This window comes from Medicago sativa, chromosome 8 (genome assembly GCF_051527215.1).
Source record: "Medicago sativa cultivar Bolivia chromosome 8, Bolivia_mono, whole genome shotgun sequence".
NCBI lineage: Eukaryota > Viridiplantae > Streptophyta > Magnoliopsida > Fabales > Fabaceae > Medicago > Medicago sativa.
The window spans coordinates 4,871,806-4,896,404 of NC_140756.1; the positions used below are offsets into that span (position 1 = coordinate 4,871,806).

The following is a 24,599-nucleotide window of genomic DNA, read 5'->3' on the forward strand; positions in this document are numbered from 1 at the left end:
TATCCATTCAGTTTATTCTTATCGTGCATTTAGTTTACTCAGTTTACTCACATTTTTTTTAGTAGCGAAATCTATTAGAGGGAAAAATCATTACTAACTAGTGGTCACATACCATAAATTTAACAGTCCCACTACAAGTTGGTGCTGAAAATGATCCCAAAATATTATCACAGGTAGAAAATAAATTTATGGTATGATAGGATGAAGTATGAAATGAATTCCTTTGGAGTCTTGTTCATTTGTTTTAATGAGTCTTTGAGACAATCAAGATTCATTTACAAATGAAAAAATAAACAAAACAAGACTTATACTACTGAAGACTTCACTCACTATTTATATCTAAAAAGGATTATCTTGAAATCATTTTACTATATGGAGATAAAGATTTGAAAGCATTTATTAATGGAGATAAAGAAGATTGTCTTCTAGTGACGTGAGTCAAATGGTGTGTAAGCTTAAGAAATTCATATATAAATCGAGGACAAACTTTATGCCAATGGTAGTTGAAATTTCATAAAGTAATTTCTTTTGGATTTGTAGATTAGATACTTGCAAATTGAAGGTTTTGAAGTCATTGGCTATATCTCTAACTTAACTAATGAGATTGATTATTGAAGAATTGCAAAACAAACTTCGATTGGAACTTCTACAATGAATAATGTACTCATATCTTGTTTTGAGGCTACATCAAATGAATGGATGAAAAGTTTTGTTTCTTTAACTAAAATTGTGGAATTCTAGTTCCATTGAGAAATGTTTGTGACAATTCAGTTGTAGATTTTATGGCTAAATATTAAAAGTAGTAGTCAAACAAGCATGCCAACATTAATTACTTTGCCAACTTAAAAAAAAGTACTTTGCTAAAAGATTTTAAATATTTTTAGTGGCTACAAAAATTTGTAAATTTGCCAAAAGATCAACTTTTTGATTAAAAAGATCAAATAGTTATAAATCATTTAAATATCTTCATTTTGCAAAAATATAGTTTGAATAAATAATCAATGAAAGTTAATATTGATGATTCGTTTATTCTTTATGATGGTAGCACGTTAATTGGAGGAATTATCGGGGACAAATTTAATAAATTGATTAAATATTTCTATTCCAAATATAATTTCAAACATGTTAACAACTGAGATGACAACTTTAAATTATGGAATATGACTTGTCCATAATCTTTCTATTAAACATGTTATTTTTTAGGTTGATTCTTCTAGAATGCATACTTTTGTTCATACAAGATTGCTCTCTCTCTCCAAAATGCTTTCTCGGATTGAAACTTATGATCCAACTTATCAACGAGGAATCCAATACGTGTGCTGTGCTGACTTTATTGCTGTTTTAGACCATATGACTTCCTTTAATTTATGTATATTTAGGGTTCTAGTCCTCCACATGATTCTTTGTTTTTTGCCTATCGTAAGACCTCTTGTAGTCTTCTTTGTTTATTTTTTTACAAAAGTAAACGATATTCATACAAATCCAAATTCGCTAAAAACAAAAAGGATGATCACATCATCCATGTTAATAGCATAAAATGACAAAGTATCTATGCCTACAAATATGACTAACATGACTATATTCAAGTCTCCGAAATACTCATGTCTCCTGATCTGCAACGTTGACGACGCCAAAGTCATTTACATTGATCGGATCTGTACTTGCTCAAAGATAATCTTTCAACCTGAATCAAACAAACACCGCACTAAGACGGGAAATCAAAAACACACCACACAAAGACAGGAAATCAAAACAAACAGGGTCGTTCAGAGATGACGAAATCACAAAAACAAACGAATGAAAAAGGAAAATATGTGAAATCACTTATTCAATTAGGATGGAAGGAAAAACAACTCGGAGGGGTGATTTTTGGGTCAAAATTGACCCTAAATCACCCTCTTAGAATAAAAAGAAGAAGAAAGGGGTGACGGCTAGGGTTTGAGAATGAGAGAAGAGAGAGAACCACCCTTTATCTTAATCTTCTTTGTTTATCTTTAATTAAATTCTATTTCTAAAAAAATTAATAAAAGTAAAACAATAAAAAAAATTCATACATTTATTTAGCCCTATATTAAGGATTTCATTTGTATACCTTACAAAATTAGTTTACATTTGCTTTCAATCAGATCATTTTATGATGTTGTATTTTTAGGTGAAGTCCTAAAATATATCTATAAATATATTTAATTGACATGACTTCATTGGATGCAAGCTTGACAAAGTTTTACCTCACTACAACAATTAATCTTCCATGTTACTAATAAAGGAAATACACAATTTTTTCTATCATTGACTTAGTGATCAATGAACTTCATCAAAAGACAAATTGTTTGAAAGAATTTGAATTTGAATTTGATTTATGGGATGAATAATTTTTTGTTACAACTGAACTCCGGATTACCAATTCCCTTTTCTTCGGAATCAAAGTGTTAACACACATTTTTTATCATCAATTAACACTACTTATTATGTCGACAGAAGAGTGTGTGTCCATATGAATGTTAGTCTCTACTAATCTTTAAGACAACTTCAAAGTGAACCACCGATTAACTATTTTTTGGTTACATTTTTTTAGATAAAATTACCCTTAACTTAGTTCTTTTCAAAATTGTATTTAAATTCAAATCCATGTATATATCATAGGAAATTTGAAAACTAATTATCCTTTAGTTGAATTTTTTCTACTAATTTTCCCATAAAAATTTAATATATTTTTAAAAAAATTTAAAAAAAACATAAAATACAACTAGACGAACAATGTTTATGCCGATAATACTAATGTTAAGTACATAAGTCTTAGATCAACCGATAAAAAAAGTCCAAGATTTATAAGTTGAATGTCATGATCAAGATTCAAACCGTGACCCCTCTAGTTATGCGTGTAAGTTTTCAAAGTTTATTACTATATTTCATGTCTTTTCCGGTGTTAACCATATGAGTCTCAGACGAATGAGTCGGAGTACAACCGTAAAGTAAGTATAATCTAGTCAAAAATTGTTTTACCTAAGAATCAAATCGTCCGGAATAATTATTTGATATTCGTTAACCATTCAACTAGAATCAATTTATTTATATTTTGTCTATCTTATCTTATAATGTTAAATTCAACCAAAAAATAATATCCTAACAAAGATCAACAATAATAAAATAAATAAAATAATAATAATAATTCGGTAAAAAAAAATTAATAATAATAATAATAATAATAATAGCACCACTTGCAAAAAAAACAAATATAAATAAATCCCAATGTTAAGAGATTAGGTTGTTGTTGTTCTCACTCACTCTCTCTTCTTCATCCTCCTTGCGGCTAGGGTTTTTCCCTCTCTCTCTTTCAATCCTCTCAATTCTCTTTATACCCTTTTGATCTGAATCTTTGTATTATGGATTTCATCTCTTGTTAACATTAATCATCAAAAAAATCCAAAAAAAAAGAATAACAAAGGGTTATTGTTGATTTTTGTGAAATCGTTTGAAAATGGCGACAATTAACCCTTTTGATTTGTTGGGTGATGATGCTGAAGACCCTTCACAGTTGATTGCTGCTGAGCAACAGAAAGCGGCGGCTGCAGCGGCGGCGGCGCCCAAGAAGGGGTTGGACCAAGGCAAACAAACTGGTGCTGCCAAGAAGCCTGCTCAGTTACCTTCCAAACCACTTCCTCCTTCTCAGGCTGGTCAGTTTTCTATTTCATTTGCTTAAAGTTTTAATCTTTATTAGTTTCACGTTTTTGGGTTATGTAAAAATGGATGCTTTTGTAATTTAATTTAATGGGTTTGGTTTGATTTGTTATTATTTGCTTTTACAGAATGTGGGTTTTGATTATTTGTTAATTTCTTTGTTAATTTATTTTTACAGAATGTGGGTTTTGATTATTTGTTGTTGATTTTGTTTGATGTTTGGAATTTTTATCAATTTTTATGCTTAGGTCATGAAGATTGATGTTGTTTTAATGGGTTTGATGTGATTTATTATATACTTCCAGAAAATATGGGTTTTGAATGATTTATTTATGATTTATTCTTTTTGTTGATTGTGTTTGATGTATGGACTGTTTACCAATGTGTTTTAGGGTTTAAAGTATTGGATTTATTAGTGTCAATGATTGGTTTAGGTGATGTGGGAGAGAGATTGTTATTGAATCTGATGACATAAGTGTTGTTTGTGTTCACGTGTTTGTGTGTGGTTGAACATACTTTTTTATCTGATGTGTATTTGAAATGGTGTTTTACTACTTTAGTCCATGACTATTTTAAAAGTAAGGTTTCTTTGTTGAGAGGCAATAAATGCAAAAGAAAATTGGTTTAATTTTGTGATAACCAGAATTGGAAGATGAAATTGTTCCGTATTGCTTTGTTGATGTATTTATTCATTCCTTTTGTGTTAGTTAACTTTTTGTTGGAATTTGATGAGCTGTTGTTACATTGATTGTTTAATTGTGATTATGTAGATGATGTTTCTTGTGTTGTTTCCCTCGTATGCTGATATTTTTCTTTCCTGTGCTATTGATAGTGAGGGAGTCCAGAAATGAGCCTTCTCGTGGGGGCCGTGGAGGCGGACGTGGATTTGGACGTGGGCGCGGTGATGGTGGCTTTCGTCGTGATTTCTCCAATGATGACAACTCATTACCTGCTCCTCCTGCTAATCAAGGATCTTTTGAAGGAGATTCTGCGAATCCCACTGAGAGACGTGGGTATGGTGCACCCCGAACTCCTTATCGTGTTGGCGGCGGCCCTGATCGTCGTGGAGGTTTTAGCAATGGTGAAGCTGGTGAAGGACGCCCACGAAGGACATTTGATCGCCACAGTGGAACTGGACGAGGGTAACATTGATATACTATTCCTTATTAGTGATTTTTCTTCCACTTATTTTCCTATCTTTGTTGATATCAACTGTTCAATTTGCAGTGGTGGATTCAAACGTGAAGGCGCTGGACGAGGCAATTGGGGAACTCAATCTGATGAAATTGCTCAGTAAGCATATAATCATTTGTTTATCTGAATTTATAATCGTTTTATTGAAAATTAAGTTCTGAGCATGCTTTATTGTTAATTTTGTGTAGGGTGACTGACGAAGTGGCAAATGAAACTGAAAAGAATGTTGCTGAGGACAAGCCTGCTGGCGAGGAAGATGCGGCAGCAGCTGATGGAAACAAGGAAACTACTCCTGCTACCGAAGCTGAAGAAAAGGAGCCTGAGGATAAGGTGAATGACGGACTCAATTAATGTTTTCTCCAACTGTCTTGAATCTGCAACTGCTACTAATTTTCTGCAACTGTGATTGAATGATAAATCATTCAAAATCAAATTCAGCTTCGGTTGTCTGTTAAGTGAATCTTGCTGAATTGTCTGTTACTTTATTTATTCTAAAAAAGAATTGCTTAGTCAGTGTGAATTGATGATTTTATCCTTTATTGGATCACTTTTTAAATTTTGTTCATAAGTTTGTGACTGAGGTTGTATTTATTATTAGTCTTATTTTTATGCTTTCTGATTATTGTTTTATATTTGAAACTTGTAATATTGTATATGCTATTGTTTGTCGTTCTGCTGAACTGAACTGAACTTGAATTGTGTGATACAGGAGATGACACTGGAAGAATATGAGAAAGTGCTGGAAGAGAAAAGGAAAGCCCTGAATGTTAAGACTGATGGAGGAAGAAAGGTGGATACCAAGGAGTTTGAATCCTTGAAGCCTCTGTCATGCAAGAAAGAGAATGACGAGATCTTTGCTAAACTGGTTAGTTTTTTATACCCTTTTTACTCTCAATTTGCAGTTCCAAGTTTTTTTAGTGATAATGTCCATAAATGTATTTACATTTTCCAATTTTCAATTTTCTCCTCAGGGATCTGACAAGGACAGGCGCAAAGATGCTATTGAGAAGGAGAAGGCAAGGAAGGTATGAACTATGATATTTTTAATATTCCATTGCTTCTTTTACTTCCATGAGCTTCAATTTCTTCTGCTCAATAATCAAAATTATCTGATTCCTATAATATGTTATATTACCGCTTTCATTTGAGATTTTAAGTGTTTGAAATATGTTACTAACCTATAATAGTGGATATATGAGATGATAAAATGCGAGGAAAAACATCCATTCCGTTGGTTGAAGAACACTAAAATAAAACTGATCTTTTAACTTTTATATCCTGTACAAGGATCGTAGTTATCTACATTGTATTGTCATTGACGTATATGTTCTGTCATTCTCCTCCTCGTTGACGTCTGTGCTCCTACTTTCTTGCAATTGTTGTTGTTTTGGTTGTTCTAGTGAAGTTCAACCATTTTCCAACTTTTGAATTTATTTGTTTCAAATTAAAATGGTTATATTTTCAATTTATTTGTTTCAAATTAAAATGTTTATAATACATGCCTCATTTTATTTTTATCGGTAGATTACAATGTGATGCGTTGTCTGTTTATATACCTTTATGAAATACCAGTTTACCATTTACTTGATTTTTCACTCTGGAGTTGGATTTTATGTTTACTTGTAGAAACTCTTACTTTTCTCTAATTTGTTTTAAGGTGCAGTCTTTTTGCTTTCGTTAGTGATTATGGCATTGTTGTCTTTATTGGTCGTTTTGCTTGTTATTGATTATGGCAATGTCTTTACATTTTTGATCATATACATCTTTTCACATAACTAATGTGCTTTCATTTATTGGACTTGACATTGTTAGGCTCTGAGCATTAACGAGTTTCTGAAGCCTGCTGAAGGAGAGAAGTACTACAACCCAGGTGGACGTGGCGGCCGTGGTGGACGTGGCGGCCGTGGTGGTTCAAGGGGAGGAGGAGGAGGTTATGGTGGAAATGCATATGGCAATGTCTCAGCCCCATCTATTGAGGACCCTGGGCAATTCCCAACATTGGGTGGTGGCAAATGAGATATTTCAGTACCATTTCCCCTATCCCCCCTTTATGTACCTTCAATTTTGGGTTCTCTCTGATTTGAACTTCTTAAAGACTAAAACTTTGGTAATTGAATTTTATTATTATCAGTTAGAAGATCGGTTATTAACTTTTTTTGTTGTAAATTTAGGTTGTCCTTCTTACTGTCCTTTTTACCTTTGTAACCTTTTCATTTATTATGTTTTGCTGTTTTACCATGTTTTGACATTCTTGGGGGTTATATGGTGGCGGATAAGACATAAATGTTTTGATTTTCGTTTTATTTTATAGATTGAATGAATATTCTCAGTTTTGTTAAAGATTTTTTCAAATATATCCATGCGGAATATGTTAGGCTCGATGAAACTTTTTATGGTTTGTCTCGTGATACTGAATCATGAATACGTTAACTCAAGAGTTCTTGGATGAGATGACCTGAGTTTCTTTCCTCTTAAAATAATGTTTGTTGAAATTTTCATTTTTTACGCTGTAATGAATTTTCAGCTCTATTCTTGAATTTCACTAAAATATAAGGAAGGCACTTGTAAAACCTTTTTGTTAAAATTTAAACGGTTAGTTGTACCAAGCAAGTAAATTTGGGGCTTCATAGTATGCAAGTGGTTGTTTTGTTAGCATTCTACAAAACCACCTTGCAATGAGATATTGTACTTATTCCTATGCATGTTTAAAATATCCTTGATGGAGTGGAGAGGAATCATATCATTGTACTTATTTATTAGAATGCATGTTTTGATATAATCTTGAGAATGCCTTGGTCGTTTTTCTTCTATTCCTTTCTGTTGTTTTATGGTAAAGGATATAAAGACTGGGAACAATCTCCCATGACATCATCCCTTCTGAAAGAATATTTCTAGAAGGGGAAAAGGAAGAATCAAAGACTCGATCAATAAAAGGAGCATAATGGTCCTTAGTAACAAATATTAGTTGAGTCATGAAAATAAAATTGATTGAAGGTTTTCAATACAAAATTCTCAGTAGGTATAGAGAATTTCACGAAGAATGAATTATTGAGTCAACATACGTATGCCCTTTATGAATGAATGATATATATAGTTAAAGTGACTATTTTTATGTGAACATCAAGAATGAATTTGTTTACCTATTGAAAAACATATGTACGTTTTATTTGTTATACTTTTGCTTTCCCACGTATCACATTATGAAGATGTTTGCGTTCTACTTTTAAAATAAAACGAGAAATTGTATTTTGAGACCTTGATTTTGACAACGTTTTTAAAACTACGTGGACAAGCTGACATGAGTTTTATTACAGAAAAACAAAGTCATTGTGTCTTTCAGTTGGCCGATTGTGTGTTGTTTCACAAAACCTAATAGTTGCAAATTCAGATTCTACTCAAGGACCAAGCAAACTAAGATTTTAGTTCTCAAAATTTTGGACTAATAAGATTTTAGTTCTCAAAATTTTGGACTAATAAGACATTGAGAATCTAACTTCATTATAAATAGAGCGGTCCTATATGGCACGAGAGGCCATATAGGACGACAATGCACGACAAAACAAATTTGGATGTAAAAGTTGATTTTAGCCCTATTAAAGTAGCTGTTCAAGAAAAAAAAATTGTAGATAATTTAATTGATTAAATTGTTTTAATTCTATTTTTTTTTCTTCTTCAAATCCATTATTTATTTTTTTGGATTCATTTTGATCATTTAAATTTAAATTATAAACATTTGTCACTTAAAAATCAAAATGGAACAAAATAATTTAAGAGATCAAAGGACTAAAATGGAAGGAAAATAATTTAAGGGATTACACTCATACAACACGACGAAACGAGAGAGAGAGAGAGAGAGAGAGAGAGAGAGAGAGAGAGAGAGAGAGAGAGAGAGAGAGAGAGAGAGAGAGATACAATGAGAGTATGAGAGAGAGTTGTCACAAAAGTTGATGTATCAAATAAAATTTTATATTAAGAAGTTTAGAAATCTTAGCTCAACTGAAAAAACGTCGAAATTGTTAGGTTTGATATCATGATTGTTGTGTCTGTGAATTTATAATGATTTTGTCATTTCGTCTATCTAAAAAAAAAATCTACTATAAAGAGTATCCATAAAAACCCAAAATATGTAAACAAAAAAATAAGAGTTTTATTTTAGGAACAAAAATAAAAGTTAAAAATTAAAAAACCTTTGTCAATTTTTTTTTTTAAAAAAAGCAAACAAAAAAATCACGTAATTGCAAATTATAGTGAATTCGTGCATGTGTGACGACAAACAGTGTGCTTGATAGCTGACAGCATCAAGTTTTATTCTCTAGTACCTTAACTTGTTTCAGCAGAATTTTAATTTAATAACTGCCAAATCCAACATATCTTGTGTGCTTGATAGCTGACAGCATCAACAATAAGAATACATATAATCCTTTTGCTATAACTTAATAAGCACAAACATTTTGCTGCAGCTTGAGGCTAATAGCCGTACAACTTATGAGCTACAATTTACTGTAAGATATGTACAGGTTAAATTACAATTAAATGACTCTGGTTAGATTGACATTACACAACAGAAATCATCAAAATCAATTTCATGCTATCAAAACTTTTAACTGGAATACTCTAACCCAACATTTAATTTCGTTTCAGCTTCTTAATTCTCTCAAGGGCACCAAGCCGACTTTCATTATCCTTCTCTTTTGCACCATCATCTACTTCATTATTTTCAATCTCGTCTCTTTTTCTAACCAAACCGCCAAAAACAGCAGAAGGGACATCTTTTTGTGCAATCTCAATATCATCATCGTCGTCGTCAGAGTCATTTTCTTCTGGTAACTCAATTTCTTCATGGTTTGCATTAGTTTTTATCCCTCCATCTGACTGTGATTCCACTCCAGCACTTACAAACCCAACTTTTCTCTCTCTTGTCGCTGCTTTGTCAACTGCTGGGGATAATTGCCTTTCCAAAGCAGCCATTTCGTCCTCAGGGATCCCAGCCTCCTTTAACTTGTCTTTGGCCTCCTCAAGATTCACAGTTTGGTCCTTCTGCATCAGATACTCGGGCAGTATAAAATGTGTCTGTAAAATAATAAAACTAAGATTAGAATAAATGCAAACGAATCAAGGATAAGGCTTACGAAGTGAAAATTGAAACATTATAGTAACCTGGCTGTAGCTTGCAGAGACACTCCTTTTAATTCGAAGCATTTCTCTAAAGGTGTCCTCATTTCCATGTTGAACATCAAATTCATGCCAATCATTCCAAAAGTCTGGATCAGACCGCGGATCAGCAAACTTGGAGGCAAATACATATACTCCACGGGCACGTTCAATTTCTCCCAAGCTTCTTTCCAGTTCAGCATACTTCAAACACATAGTTTTGACATCCTTATCTGGAAGACCAGATTCAATTGCCTGCTCATAGATCTCGCGTGTCTTGGGTACCCCAAATATCTCAGCAGCACGAGCAATGTATATTTCATACATGCTTAACTTTTCATTGTTTGGAACAGCTTTCGTTGCTTGATCGTAAACCTTCATAGCTAGCTTTGCTAGTCCATAGTCCTCTTCCAGCTTAGCATGTTGCAGATAGAGAGGTTTCACTTGATCAGCTGGGGCCTGTTTTGGCAAGCATTATCCACATAGCAAATTGTGTTAGCATTATAATACGTTATCAACAATAAAATTCAAGTGCTACAAGATACAAACAAACACATTATCAAACAGTTGAATGTCATCACATACTACAATGAACTAAATCTTTGACAAACTAGATGCTTATTGATTACATTAAAAGTTCAGTACAGTACAATCGCTTGACTAAGTCACTTTAGTTCACAAATAGCAAATATAGTCATACTACAACAACGACCAAGGCTTATCCCACTAAGTGGGGTCGGCTACATGGATCAAATTATGCCATAATGTTATATCATAATCCATATTGGGATCCAACTCATCATACATTATAATAAAGCAAACTAAGTTTTTGGGCAAGTTTGCCATTTGTCAGCACATAATAGAGTTCACTACTTTTAAACTTTCTATTAATGGTAATATTTCTCTAATTATCTTTTAATTAATTTATTTCTTAATATTAATTGTGTTTTTTAAAAAAACTAAACAAATTAAAAATAGGTATTGGGAAGCCATGTTTTGAAACCTGTGAGTTGAAACCTTCCATCAATCTTAAAAAAGTTGAAAATGCATGTGTATTACTAGGGACACAACATACTGAGTCACCTCTTCATTTTCTGTTCAATACCGAGACAAATTTGAAACCAAATTGTCTTCCTTTCTTCTACTTAAGTTTAAATTTCATCTTGATTTATTGTTGTTTTATCGTATTCATATATCAACTTTCATTTTCGGCAATTGAAACCATGGTGTTTTCCGTATAGTTTTGGAATATGATAGTGCGATTTGGTTTTGTAGGGTTTTCCTATAAGGGAGTTTATATGCAGAGACTAACTACCAATGCAATTAGTATCAGGAGGGTGGGGAGAAGATTACTAGCCTGAACAAAGGAGGCTCGGTCAGTCCAGGTAATTCAAGCCCTTTATTCGTTACTATGCTTATATGATTTTTCTTTTTTTTCATCTACCTTTTAAGTCTGCGTAGTTTAAATGGTGTTTGCTAAAAAAATTCATGCTTAATGTACACATATTTGATTCACTTGAAGCATTTCATCCTGATTCGTATTCTGCTGCCCCTTTCACTAAAATAATTTTATTAAATTTTCTCTCTTTTAATTCTTTTTTAAGTTTTGTGTGAATGGAAGTGTTCATAAGTTATTTGCAGTGATGTACTTGATATCAATTTTCATAACTCTATCAATACAATATAGTTGTTGTGTTTTCTGCATATGTTCAAACATTAATATGATATGATATTTGTTTTCAATCGCTCATTGTGTAATAATGATAACATAAAAATATTGAGGATGGTGACATTGCTTATAGGCACACTTCTGGTATTGAGATCATCAATTTCGAAACATGGAGGTTTGATATATCTTTCTCACTATTTTCTCTAATTGGATTACTCAATAATTATTTTGATTTTGGATTTTAAAATTGTTTAATCTTTACATTTGATATCTGGTGCACACATTAATGACTGCAAACATCCTTCTTATGAGTCTCCAATCTGAGTTTGTCACTGTTTACTTCTCATTGTGGTCCCAATTTGTGCCAAGAGTTCCCTCATGCCCTTTTTCTCTCTGCATTTTTTGTATTTTGTTTTGAGTGATAATATTTAATTAAATTGGAACATTGTTTTTAAAAAAAAAACAATTTCTTTATTTTTTCTACCATTTGATCATTTTCTCTTGAAGTCACTTGTGTTGTTTCCAATGTTACAATTCTCTATTTATCTCTCAGTCTTTCACTTCTACTTCCAAAGTTTCATCTCTTTTATAGGTTCCTACTTGCTTGGTTGAAGAGGCTTCATAATTTATGGAAGGAAATCTATGATCTTAGTTTTAATTCATGAAGGTAACTTCATTTTGAACCATCTCCTGCTCTATATGCTCTTTCAATTTCAGCTATTTTTATTTTTGTTTATTGTTCAATTTCAACAATTTCCATTCTCTATTTTTCCTTGACCAAACCTATATCTATAGATATTTTTCCTCGAATGCAAGTATGTTACTCATTTTGTTAACCTTTATTATTTTCTCAACGTATTTAATAGTGTAGATTTTTAATGGCCACACGTCTTTGGCTTCCTTTTCCATGATTCCTTTATCTTTTTCTTCTTCTTTTGTTGTTAATTTTTTCTATTTTTGTTTTAACATGTTTTAGATGATGGTACAAATTGTTGAGTATGCACACGTGATGTCTTTGCAGCAATAAGGTGGTGCAGCAAGTGAGTGGAAAATTGTCATGTGAAGGGGCATTAGATCTTCACCGTTGCTTTCATTATATTCCCACCAATTATGTAGTCAAAAGTCATTTGCAGCTTCATGGAACTCTATTATCATTTTATTTTGTATCCCTGTTTTGTGAATTCTGTTTTTCTTTTTTGTTGTTTTGCCGAAATGAAGAATGGATTAGATTTTGTGTAAAACATTAGGTCATGTTACATCATAGAGATAAATCTCATGGCATTATATTAGTTTGAGTGTTATTATCTTTGTTATTTTAGAGGAGTATTATCTTTGTTGTTGAATGAATTTGTGAAGTATAATAAGGTATTTTATGTTTAATTTAATTCACAAGAAATTTTCCCGTGTGATACACGGGTATACACACTAGTTAAACTCTAAATCTTTCCTAATATTTTCATTACTGTCATACTACAATACTTCATTTTGACAACAAAAATAGGTGCAGCACTTGTTACTTTGCAGACATAGCAGTGTGAAATGCTACTATTTTAGACTTTGAAGCCTCTGACCTAATCTTACGGATCATATACCAAGTAGGCATATCATTACAAGTCTTGGAACAGAATTGAGAATCTAAAAATGAATGTAAAATGGCGAAGTCTGTCAAAATGGAATTACATTAACAGAATGCAAAGGCCAAGGAAAATGAGCTTGTGATGCAAAATGGTGACTCATCAAGATTAGAGCTCGCCTCGGTTGTGATGTGTATCACAAGAATTCAAGCTCTAACATAAGAAATCGGATGTGAGAGAAAAATAAAAGCACATACCGTTTCAACTGCGTTCTCAAACAGCTCTCTTGCTCTCTCCAATTTTGTCCTTCCATATCTCTTCACAAATTTAGACAGATATGTAACCCAAATATCTTTAACATGTGGGTACTTGAATATCTTGACTCCCCTTTCATAAACCTTAAAAGCATCTTCAAATATTTGTGTTCCTACATAAATCAAAATCAATTAACAATATGTCAATGAGCCAAATCCATCAGAGTAAAATCCAAAAGAGATATGGTACTTAAAAAATTGTGTTGCTCCATACCTCCAGAAAGTATGCATAATTTATTATTATTTGTGGCGTGGCTATTCGTAAATCCAAAATCCGTTCATAAACTTCACGAGTAGACTCCAAACTACCTAGACTTTCCTCCAAATCAACATAAAAGGTCCACAATCTCAAAGATTTATGCAGCTTCATCTGAACTGGTTGATTCCCATCAGCAGCCACTAAAAGGAAGCAGGGTATAAATTCAACAGTTAGTTAACTCCATTCAACAAACACACAGTGGCGTTGCCAGGACCTTGGGTCAGGGGATTCAATTTTTTTTTTTTTTTTTTTGTTGAGCAAATACAAGATTAATGCATTTCATTCATAAGCAAAGAGTACAATATTCAATTTACATATTGGATCCTTATAATAATATATATTCAAAGAATTACATTGTACTAAAAAAATTGTAGTCATACTCTACGAATGTCTCCTATGGGGTTTAATGTTCTAAAATTGTTGAATAATCAACTCATCATCAATGTTGTCGAACACATATCTCTCAGTATAAAGTCATGAGACAATTGTTCATTAATTCTTTTTTCAAAAAAAAAAATTGGTCATTAATTCATCTCCCATTTTATTATTCAAATTAGTTTTCACAATCTTCATAGCAAAACAGGCCCCTATGGGGTTTCATGTTAATTGAATATAAAATGATGTTCATGTTATTTTATAGGATGGTGTACAGGTGTAACAGAGTTGGCATTTATTTCTCTAGTTGTATGACTTCTAAAAGATGCTAACGCAGACTTGGCATTCAGAAATCAAGAAAAGAGTAAAAACAACAAAGTCCTTACACATCTCAAGTAGTTTCTCTAAGATTTTATAGGATGGTGTACAGGTGTAACAGAGTTGGCATTTATTTCTCTAGTTGTATGACTTCTAAAAGATGCTAACGCAGACTTGGCATTCAGAAATCAAGAAAAGAGTAAAAACAACAAAGTCCTTACACATCTCAAGTAGTTTCTCTAAGATATATGCACATTGATAAAAATTAGAAGCTCAAATGTAGAATACAACAATGATAGTTTAATTACATTTTTGTTTCAATTTTAATTGCCGTCGTATCAACTATCAACTAAATCATTCTAGTTTAAATTATGTTTGAAGGAAATAACAAACTCCAGGTTTCCAGCACATATCACACAAACAAAACTAATCTTTTATGAATCACTCCAAGAATCAGATAAAGATTGCAGTGCATAATTTCATAAACTTGCTTCAAACAAGGACTTCTTTTTTAAGTTGCCTACGATACATTCTTGTTCTTGATAATTAGTGGCATTTTCACACATAAACATCATAAGATCAGTCCATAAAAATCACTAGTGTAATCAACAAAACAACCGCTCAATTTTGACTATATAAAACAACCATTAAATATCCAAAAAAAAAAAAAAAAAATCAACATGTTGGTGATTTATGACAACATTAATCAATTTCACAACACAAACATATCATTAGGAGTTAGGACCCCCAATTGCATATAGGTTAGAGAGAAGTTCACATGTGTAAATGAATGAAGAGAAAGTTGTTTGGGTTTTTGGCTAGCTGGCGCAAAAAAAAAAAAAATGAGGAGGTTCAAAATGCAAAAACAATAGGGATATATGTGAAAAAAATTAAATTCGAGTATTGGCAAGTGCATCCCCTCACCACTAGGTGGCTCCGCCACTCACACCCAAAAAAATAAAAAAATAAAAAATAGAGCATATTGTGAAAAATAAAATGGGAACATGTTGAACTAAGATTACCTTTTCGTTTGACCTCAACTGATGGCTCTGCGGTAGCCCGCCTCATTAGCTCAAGTGCTCCTTTGAAATTCTCATGTTTCAACTCTAGTTCAGCCCACTCACACCAAACACTAGCCAGATTGTCCACAGTTTTGTAGTTCACCTGCACTGCCTTGTCAAAAATAACTCGAGCATTGGCAAGATCGTTGTGCTCCTCGTAAAGCTTTGCAAAAGCCACCCATAATGTATGAGGTCTTCCCACTGCCTTCATGGGATCAACAGTCCTCACAGCCTCCGTGTAAGTGAGAATCTGCTTAGTCGGATTACCCTCAAAAAGCCTCACCCTCCGGTGCCACTGTTCAACATTATGTGGGTTTTGACGCAAAAGCACACTATTAGCCAATTCAGGCCTCCTCTCCATTAGGTAGTCAAACCGGGCCAATCTCAAGTCAATGTCATTCTTGTCATTCAGCCAAAACCCAGATAAAACCTTCTTAAATTCCATCACAAATTCCTTCTTGTCAAAATCCACATCGAATTTGAAACGAACATCTACATCCTCCTCTTCATCTTCCTTCTCCTTCATCCCATCTTCATTTTCTTCATCTTCTTCGTCACTCATATCCATACCCTCCATCTTATAAGCAAGCATACTCTCTTCAAATTGCAAGTACGAATCAAATATAACACTAAAATCCCTCACAGTAATAACAGTCGACATACCCTCCTCAAACACATCTCTAGCCTTCTCATGCAAACCTGACGCAGTACGGAAGCGTAGGGTTAGCAAACGCTAAACCTAGATAGAAAAGAACAAGTTTGCAAGCGACAAACTTGTGAAAATAGGGTTGCAAGCGACAAACCTATCAAAATAAGGGTTCCGGAATCCACCAGAATTGAGAGAAAATCTCTAATAATTTTATTGAATCAAAAGTGTGCCTCTTAGGCTGCATAAGTTCTGCTTATATAGGGAAAGAAATAACAAACCCGTGGGCCAAAAATAAAACAAAACGAAATAATAATAGAAAGCTCTAGAAAATTACTAAGATTTGGTTAAAATAAAATACTACGAAATTACTAAGAAAGCCCTCCTACATCAGTCTCCTCCACCTCTGAAGAACTCGACCCCGAGTTCTCATCTTGATAAAGGACTTCATCTGCATGGTATTCATGAATGTCTGCCACATTGAAAGTGTTGGAAATGTTCATAGAATCTGGAAGTGCTACCACATATGCATTATCATTGATCTTGCGAGTCACTTTGAACGGACCATACTTGCGGGGCTGTAGCTTGCTGTAGGTACCAACGGGAAATCTCTCTTTTCGCAGAAACACCATCACATCATCCCCCACATTGAAAACCTTGACTCTTCGCCGTTTATCTGCAGCAGCTTTATTTTTCAACCCGGTAGCTTCTAACTTGGCCTTGACAGAATCTTTCACAGTCATAATCCCTTCAGCCATCTTTTCAGCAGCTACGCTAACTCCAGGAGCTTTAGGCAACTTAATCAAATCAACCACATGTCTAGGGACAGAAGTGTAAACAAGTGCAAAAGGTGTTTTTCCGGTAGCAGAATGCACGGTGCTGTTATAAGCAAATTCAACCTGAGGTAAAGCCAAGTCCCACTGTTTCGGTTTGTCACCACAAACACAGCGAATCATATTTCCCAAAGTCCTGTTCGTGACCTCAGTTTGTCCATCAGTCTGGGGGTGAGCGGTAGAACTCCTGTTCAGTGATGTTCCAAATAATTTCCACAGAGTAATCCAAAAATGACTGAGGAATTTGGTGTCTCTGTCGGAGGTAATAGATGTAGGAACCCCATGAAGGCGCACAACCTCTCTGAAAAACAATTTGGCTATGTTGGATGCATCCGCAGTCTTCTTGCATGCAATGAAATGGGACATCTTGGAGAATCGGTCCACAACCACAAACACAGAATCCACACCTCGCTGGGTACGAGGCAAACCCAACACGAAATCCATAGATAAATCCTGCCAAATGTCATCAGGAATGGGTAAAGGCATGTAAAGACCAGTGTTTTGCGACAGACCTTTAGAAACTTGGCAAGTGTAGCATTTCCTGACAATGGTTCCAACATCTTTTCTCAAGTGCGGCCAATAAAACCTTTCTTCTAGACTAGCAATGGTCTTATCTCGCCCCATGTGTCCACTAAGACCGCCACTATGTAGGTCCCTAATTAATTTCTCCCTCAAGGATGAGCAAGGAATGCACAGTTGGTCTCCTTTAAAAAGGTATCCTTCTCGAATATGAAAATCTGCACAAGGATGCTCCTTGCAATTGGCCCATAATTCTTTGAACTCAACATCACTCTCATATAATTCTTTTAGGCATTCAAAACCCACAACCTCTTGTGCTAAAGTGACAAGCAAAGAAGCTCTCCTACTTAAAGCATTAGCTACCTTGTTGAGAGCACCAGATTTATGCTGAATAATAAATGGGAATTTTTGCAGAAAACTCACCCACCGAGCGTGCATCTTGTTGATTACTTTCTGACTATGGAGAAATTTCAGAGCTTGATGATCAGTAAACAGAATGAACTCTCTATGAATCAAATAATGCTCCCATTGGCGAAGGGCTCTGAAAACGGCGTAAAATTCTTGGTCATAAGTACTCCATTTTTGGCGAGCTTCACTCAACTTCTCACTAAAGAAAGCAATTGGCTTCTTCTCTTGAGACAAAACAGCTCCTATTCCAATTCCACTAGCATCACATTCAACTTGGAACACCCTTTCAAAATCAGGAAGAGCTAAGACTGGGGCGGTGCACAACTTCTTTTTTATTAAGGCAAAACTCTGATCTTGCTCGGAACCCCACTTGAATTTTCCTTTCTTCAAACATTCTGTGATTGGTGCAGTGATAGTGCTGAAATCTTTGATAAATCTTCTATAAAAAGTGGCCAGTCCGTGAAAACTACGTACTTCAGTAACTGATGTGGGTGCAGGCCAATCTCTGATAGCCCTCACCTTTTCCTCATCAACCTGGATTCCTTCTTCACCAACTATAAACCCCAAGAAAAGTAACTTGTTGGTACTGAATGTGCACTTTTTCAGATTAATGTACAACTGATTATCTTGTAAAACTTGCAAAACCAGCCTCACATGTTCCAAGTGCTCTTTCTTGGACTTACTATAAATCAAAATATCATCAAAATAAACTACCACAAAGGATCCAATAAAGGGGCGTAGAACCTGATTCATTAATCGCATGAAGGTGCTAGGGGCGTTTGACAATCCGAAAGGCATCACTAGCCATTCATAAAGTCCATCCTTACTCTTGAAAGCTGTCTTCCACTCATCTCCTGGTCTAATTCTGATTTGATGATATCCACTACGCAGATCTATTTTTGAAAACACCTTAGACCCTGACAACTCATCAAGCATGTCTTCTAAACGGGGAATTGGAAACCGATACTTGATAGTTATCTTGTTGATGGCTCTACTGTCGACACACATCCTCCACTGATTTCCTTTCTTTGGTACTAAAAGGACTGGGACAGCACAAGGACTCATGCTCTCACGGATGAATCCCTTTCTTAGTAAATCCTCAATCTGCTCCCTTAAAATCTCGTTCTCTTTAGGACTCATGCGGTAATGAGGAAGGTTTGGTAGGCTAGATCCTGGAATCAAGTCTATCTGATGTTGAATATCTCTCATAGGAGGTAAATCATTTGGAAGCTCATCTGCAATCAGCTCATTGAAATCTTTTAGAATTTCTAAGACGTCACTTGGTATCGGAATCTCTTCTTTCACCACATTCATCAGCTCTTTGATCACAACCGGACAAAAACACTCAGTTTCCTTAACAGCATCATCAAGTTCCTTTTTCATTCTGAGTCATCACTAGGAAACTCGTTTTCTTCTCTTTCGGGTTCTTATCAAATTGTAAAACAGGTGTCATAGCAATCTTATGGGCTCCCCAAGTAAACAACATCACATTATCCCGTCCCCGATAAGTAATATCATTATCAAACTGCCAAGGTCTACCAAGTAAAATATGACAAACATCCATATCAAGAACATCACAAAGTACCTCTTCTCTATAATGTTTGCCGATGGATATAGGAACTTTGCAGGACAGCGTCACTCGTACCTGGGATCCCTTGCTGACCCAGCCAAGAGAGTATGGCTTCTCATGAGGCTCCGTGGGTAGCTTGAAATAATCCACCAATTTTTTTGACACCAAGTTCTCCGTGCTTCCATTATCAATTATCAGGTCACATACTTTGTTATTGACGGAACAACGAGTCTTAAATAAATTTTTGCGTTGGCCTTCCTCTTTGGATGCCAGCAACGTTCGCTGAAGCACAAAGTTCACTCTCTCTTCAGAATCTTCCTCAGCAAACTCAACTCCTACATATTCATCTTCCTCGTCAAGTTGCTCATCACCATCATCCAAACCTTCTGCTACTCCAGCAACCCTCCTTGATGGACAAACATTGGACTTGTGACCCTTCCCACCGCAGCGGTAACAATTATCACCACTAGGATACGCATAAGGGTTGTTCTGCTTTTGAACGGGGGCCTTGACTGGAGGTGCACTGCCAGAACTGCTTGCTTTGCTAACATGGTTTGAATCTTTGACTGCTGCACTTTTCTCTTTGTCATCAGCTTGGTTCTGTGGAGAATATCTTCTGAAATTTGAGAAATTTCTAGGGGATTTCTCTATTAATTCCGCCTTTAAAGCTAGGTTGGACGCTTCAGCAACGGTCCAAACAGTCTGTAATCCCATTTTTTCTTGCAATGAACTTTTCAAACCGCTAATATACCGAGCCACCTTCTGATTCTCGGACTCGCCTAATTCATTACGTTCAGAAAAACGCAAAAATTCAGCCGTGTACTCAGTCACTGATCGCTTGCCCTGAACACATTCAATATACATCTTATATAGAATCTGTTCATAATCTTCAGGTAAAAATCTGTCAAGCATCAACTGTTTCATCTTTCTCCAAGTTCGAATAGGGGGTTTATTTTGTCTACGCCTCTGAACAACGAGCTTATCCCACCAAACAGCTGCGGTGCTTTTCAGCCTGATCGCAACCATCTTAACCTGCTTGTCTGTCGGGATGCCCATGACTTCGAAAAATCTATCAACATCGATCTGCCAGTCCAAGAATTCTTCTACTCCCATCGTTCCGTGAAATAGGGGAATATCAGCCTTAACGCGGTAATCTTGGTGATTCCCACGTTCACTCCCATCATCGATCACGACTTCATCCTCATCAAAACTCAAATCATCATCAGAAGGGTTGTTGACATAACGAACCCTAATATCCGGAGTTGGTCCTCCTCCCCTGTTGTTGCGGTTGTTGTTGTTATTTCGGTTGTTGTTGTTGTTTCGGTTGTTGTTTTTGTTGGCGAGGTCGTCCACCCTAGCCGTCAACGTCGTTATTTGAGCCGTCATTGCCGTTGTTGTTGTGGATATCACTGCAATCTGATCTGCAAGAGCTTTGATGGTTGCAGCTAAACCGTCAAAATCTGCCCTGGTAACTGGTTGATCTCCCATGGCTGATCACGTTAGAAAAAAGAACAGGAGAAACCTGCTCTGATGCCAACTGACGCAGTACGGAAGCGTAGGGTTAGCAAACGCTAAACCTAGATAGAAAAGAACAAGTTTGCAAGCGACAAACTTGTGAAAATAGGGTTGCAAGCGACAAACCTATCAAAATAAGGGTTCCGGAATCCACCAGAATTGAGAGAAAATCTCTAATAATTTTATTGAATCAAAAGTGTGCCTCTTAGGCTGCATAAGTTCTGCTTATATAGGGAAAGAAATAACAAACCCGTGGGCCAAAAATAAAACAAAACGAAATAATAATAGAAAGCTCTAGAAAATTACTAAGATTTGGTTAAAATAAAATACTACGAAATTACTAAGAAAGCCCTCCTACATCAAAACCCCTCCTAATATAATACTCAGCAAGCGAAGTCCACAACCGACCAACCTCATCCGAAAACTTCCTAATCCCACCCCTAATAATCGCATCCACATTCAACCTGGACACCTCATTTGCATGCCTAGTCAGCAAATCACACAACTCCAACCAAAGCCTATGTTTGGTCTTCCCCTTAATTGAATAAAATTTATCATCATTCAAAACAGACGCCAATCTCTCAGCAGACTCTTGCCAAAGACTTGAATTAATCAAAAACTCAATAAAATCCTCAATATGATTCGGATCATACTGCAAATACCTACGATAAACCCTAAGCGAGGTTTCAATGGGAATCCCCTTTTGACTAACGAAAAACAAATAAATAATACTCCCAAATTCGATCGTGCTGTGTCACAGGAAGTGCACATAAAGCTCTATCAAAAGTTCTTCGTGTTCAGCTTCTGTTGAGTTAGGGTTTGAAGATACATAATCCAAACCCTAGGCATTTTATGCATAGTAACAAGAGCACGTTCAAACGTGTTATTGAGCGTTTCAAATTGGGAATGTGTGATTGGGAGACTTCGAACGATTTCGAGGCGTTCGCAGAGGTAAGCGTGCCAGAGCTTATAGCTTCCAGGAAGTGCTTTTAGAGAGCGTTCGTAGACGATAAAGCGCTTTTTGAAAGGTGAATCAGAACGTGCGATTAGATAACGCCACCATAGTTTGAGACTGAATGGGTTACGGAGAAGTTCTTCATAGATGAGATCGTCTTCCGATGGGTAGAGATCAGATGAGATTGCCGCCATAGATCCTGGAATTGGTTAGGGTTTGATCAGTGGCGGAGCCAGAAATGGCAAAAAAAATTATCGCTTATTCACATGTGACATAATACATATAAATAGTCATAAATCAAACATGTATCAAATATTATTTCAAGCATTATCAAACATGTATACAAAGAAATCAAAGCTTACCACAAAATTTAAAATCAAACGACAGAAACTATGTATGCATCTTTCAAACTACTGTCGCATCTTCGGACACTGAACATATAGACCAAATGACTCAGCCAATTATGTGCCCATAACACTAAGAAATTATACAAATACTAGGGCCAATAGACCATCTAAAATCATAGGGAAGAAATCAACAATTCTCTTTGGATAAACAAGGAGAAGAATCAACAATTCTGAATTAGGGTTTGGGAAATCAAAATTGGGGATAATCAACAATTCTAAATTCACCCATTAACAAATAACAAGCCTGGAGGAGAGTGGAGAGGAGAAGGAATGAAAATGGAGGCAGACTGAGAGTTGAGAGACAAATGAAAGTGAAACACTATGAGACTGAGACTGAGAGCTGCGCTTTTTGAGAGAAGGAGAAGCAGCAGATACGCGCCTGAATGAAAAAACAATTCTGTCAATTTTTATTTTTTGAAAAAATATGGAAAATACCATTTTAGCAGTTAATACCGTTTGATAAGCAAATTATATAGTTAACTTGCACCAACTACAGTTAAATATAATTGGCTCAGCTGTACTTAAGTGCATTTCTTGGCATAACATCAATTATGATTTTGTGCGTTTCCGTCGAAAAATCAAAATAAATTGAGGATTAGTCGGAATGCTACGGAACTTTGCAGATCTTCTATATGTTTTTTATAGAGGTGTCTGCAAAAAAAACAACTCAAAATTTGATTTTTAGGTCGATATTTTGATGTTTTGGTTTCTTGAGTTTTAAGTGTGTTAAAAATTCATATTTATTATGTCCCTTGTCAGAAAAATCAAATTTTTTGTATGAGATGTTGTTTTTATGTCCTAAACATGCGTGCAAAAAATTGTGAAAAAATTCAACCTCTAGGTCACTTTTCCGGACACGTACTTCGAAAAAAAATGCGATTTTGCACGTTTCGGTTGAAAAATCAAAATAAATTGAGAGTTAGTCGGAATACCATGGAACAATATACAATGCGATTGATTTAGCAATTTGATGTATAATTATGAATAATCAAGACTTCTTCCCTCAAAATTTGATTTTATAGTCGGAATACCATCGTAATATTTTAATTAGCCTTTTTTCAAAAATAAAAATTCAAACTATATAGTGAGACAGAATCAGCATTCTTCCTTTTTAGGACGAGACTTCCCATTTTTTTTTTTTTTTACTATTTTCTACTAGGTAGGGTTGTCGAATTTAGGGATACGACTTTGACCTTTATTTTCTTAATATAATAAATAGAAAAATAAATACGTAAAAGAATTTCTTTAAAAAAAAATAAAATGTACAAGAATTACCAAGTGCTAATAATTAACGATTTATTCTATTCTTCAAAAAAAAATTAATGATTTATTCTAGACTAGTTTTTTTTTTTTTGACAAAGGATTTATTCTAGTTGCATCTCATAAGCTTTCCGTTACACAACAACGTTTTAAATTTCCAACCATTACCCTCATCTCTTTCTTCCTCTTCATCTTTTTCGTCTCTCAATTCCTTTCAAGTTTTTCTTTCTTTGTCTTTCCCTTCCTCTTATTTTTTTAAACCCAAACACTATTCAAACTATAAGTTTTTAGTGTTCTTTTCTTTTTCAAGTTGGGATGTGAACTATGCTCTCGTTTACGTAGACGTCACATGTGTCCATTCGCGAATTAGCTTTAAACTTAATGGTTAACGTGAATTGCTTTAGGTAATTTGCTTGCTTACAATAACTGTTTAGGAGAATTCGATTGCTTGTTCAAAAGTTCTCTTATCTATGCATTAAAAAAACGAGGAATTTTGTATTTCAATCTTTAACCTTTCATCAAGTTTGTTCACCTTCAATATGTGTGAGAGAGATGAAGAGTAAGATTGATAGATGGAAATATATAAGGTTTGTAAGTTAATATACAACCAAGGGCAGTTTTGGTATTAATGAAATATTATTGAGTTTTACTTTAAGGGTGTAACTAGAAAGAAAAAAACCTAATTAAATGCCAAAAATGTTAAAAACATACATAAATATTACACTAAAACTGATCTTTTTTTTTTTTGTAACAACTAAAACTGATCTTTTAACTTTTGTATCCTATACAGGGATCATAGTTATCTACATTGTATTGTCCTTGACGTATATGTTCTGTCGTTATCAGCCTTGTTGATATATGTGCTCTTACTTTCTTGCAATTGTTGTTGTTTT

The 24,599-nt window shown here is 34.7% G+C and overlaps 1 protein-coding gene and 1 pseudogene across 2 annotated transcripts; one reads left to right on the forward strand and one right to left on the reverse strand.

Moving 5' to 3' along the window:
* The first annotated feature begins 3,267 nt into the window (after positions 1-3,267).
* Positions 3,268-7,212, forward strand: LOC146896328 (RGG repeats nuclear RNA binding protein A-like). The gene is made up of 7 exons (XM_085733945.1): positions 3,268-3,674; positions 4,511-4,820; positions 4,906-4,971; positions 5,061-5,202; positions 5,582-5,737; positions 5,844-5,897; positions 6,685-7,212. The coding sequence occupies exons 1-7, from the start codon at positions 3,479-3,481 to the stop codon at positions 6,886-6,888; spliced, it is 1,128 nt and encodes a 375-aa protein (XP_085590071.1). The 5' UTR covers positions 3,268-3,478; the 3' UTR covers positions 6,889-7,212.
* Positions 7,213-9,175: 1,963 nt separating this feature from the next.
* On the reverse strand, positions 9,176-22,834 carry LOC146896329 (uncharacterized; annotated as a pseudogene). Its single transcript, XR_015022096.1, has 7 exons — positions 22,402-22,834; positions 21,451-22,238; positions 15,555-16,292; positions 13,795-13,979; positions 13,524-13,693; positions 10,030-10,482; positions 9,176-9,942 (listed from the first exon to the last, which is right to left on the reverse strand). The product of XR_015022096.1 is annotated as an uncharacterized LOC146896329 (transcript).
* Positions 22,835-24,599: the final 1,765 nt, after the last annotated feature.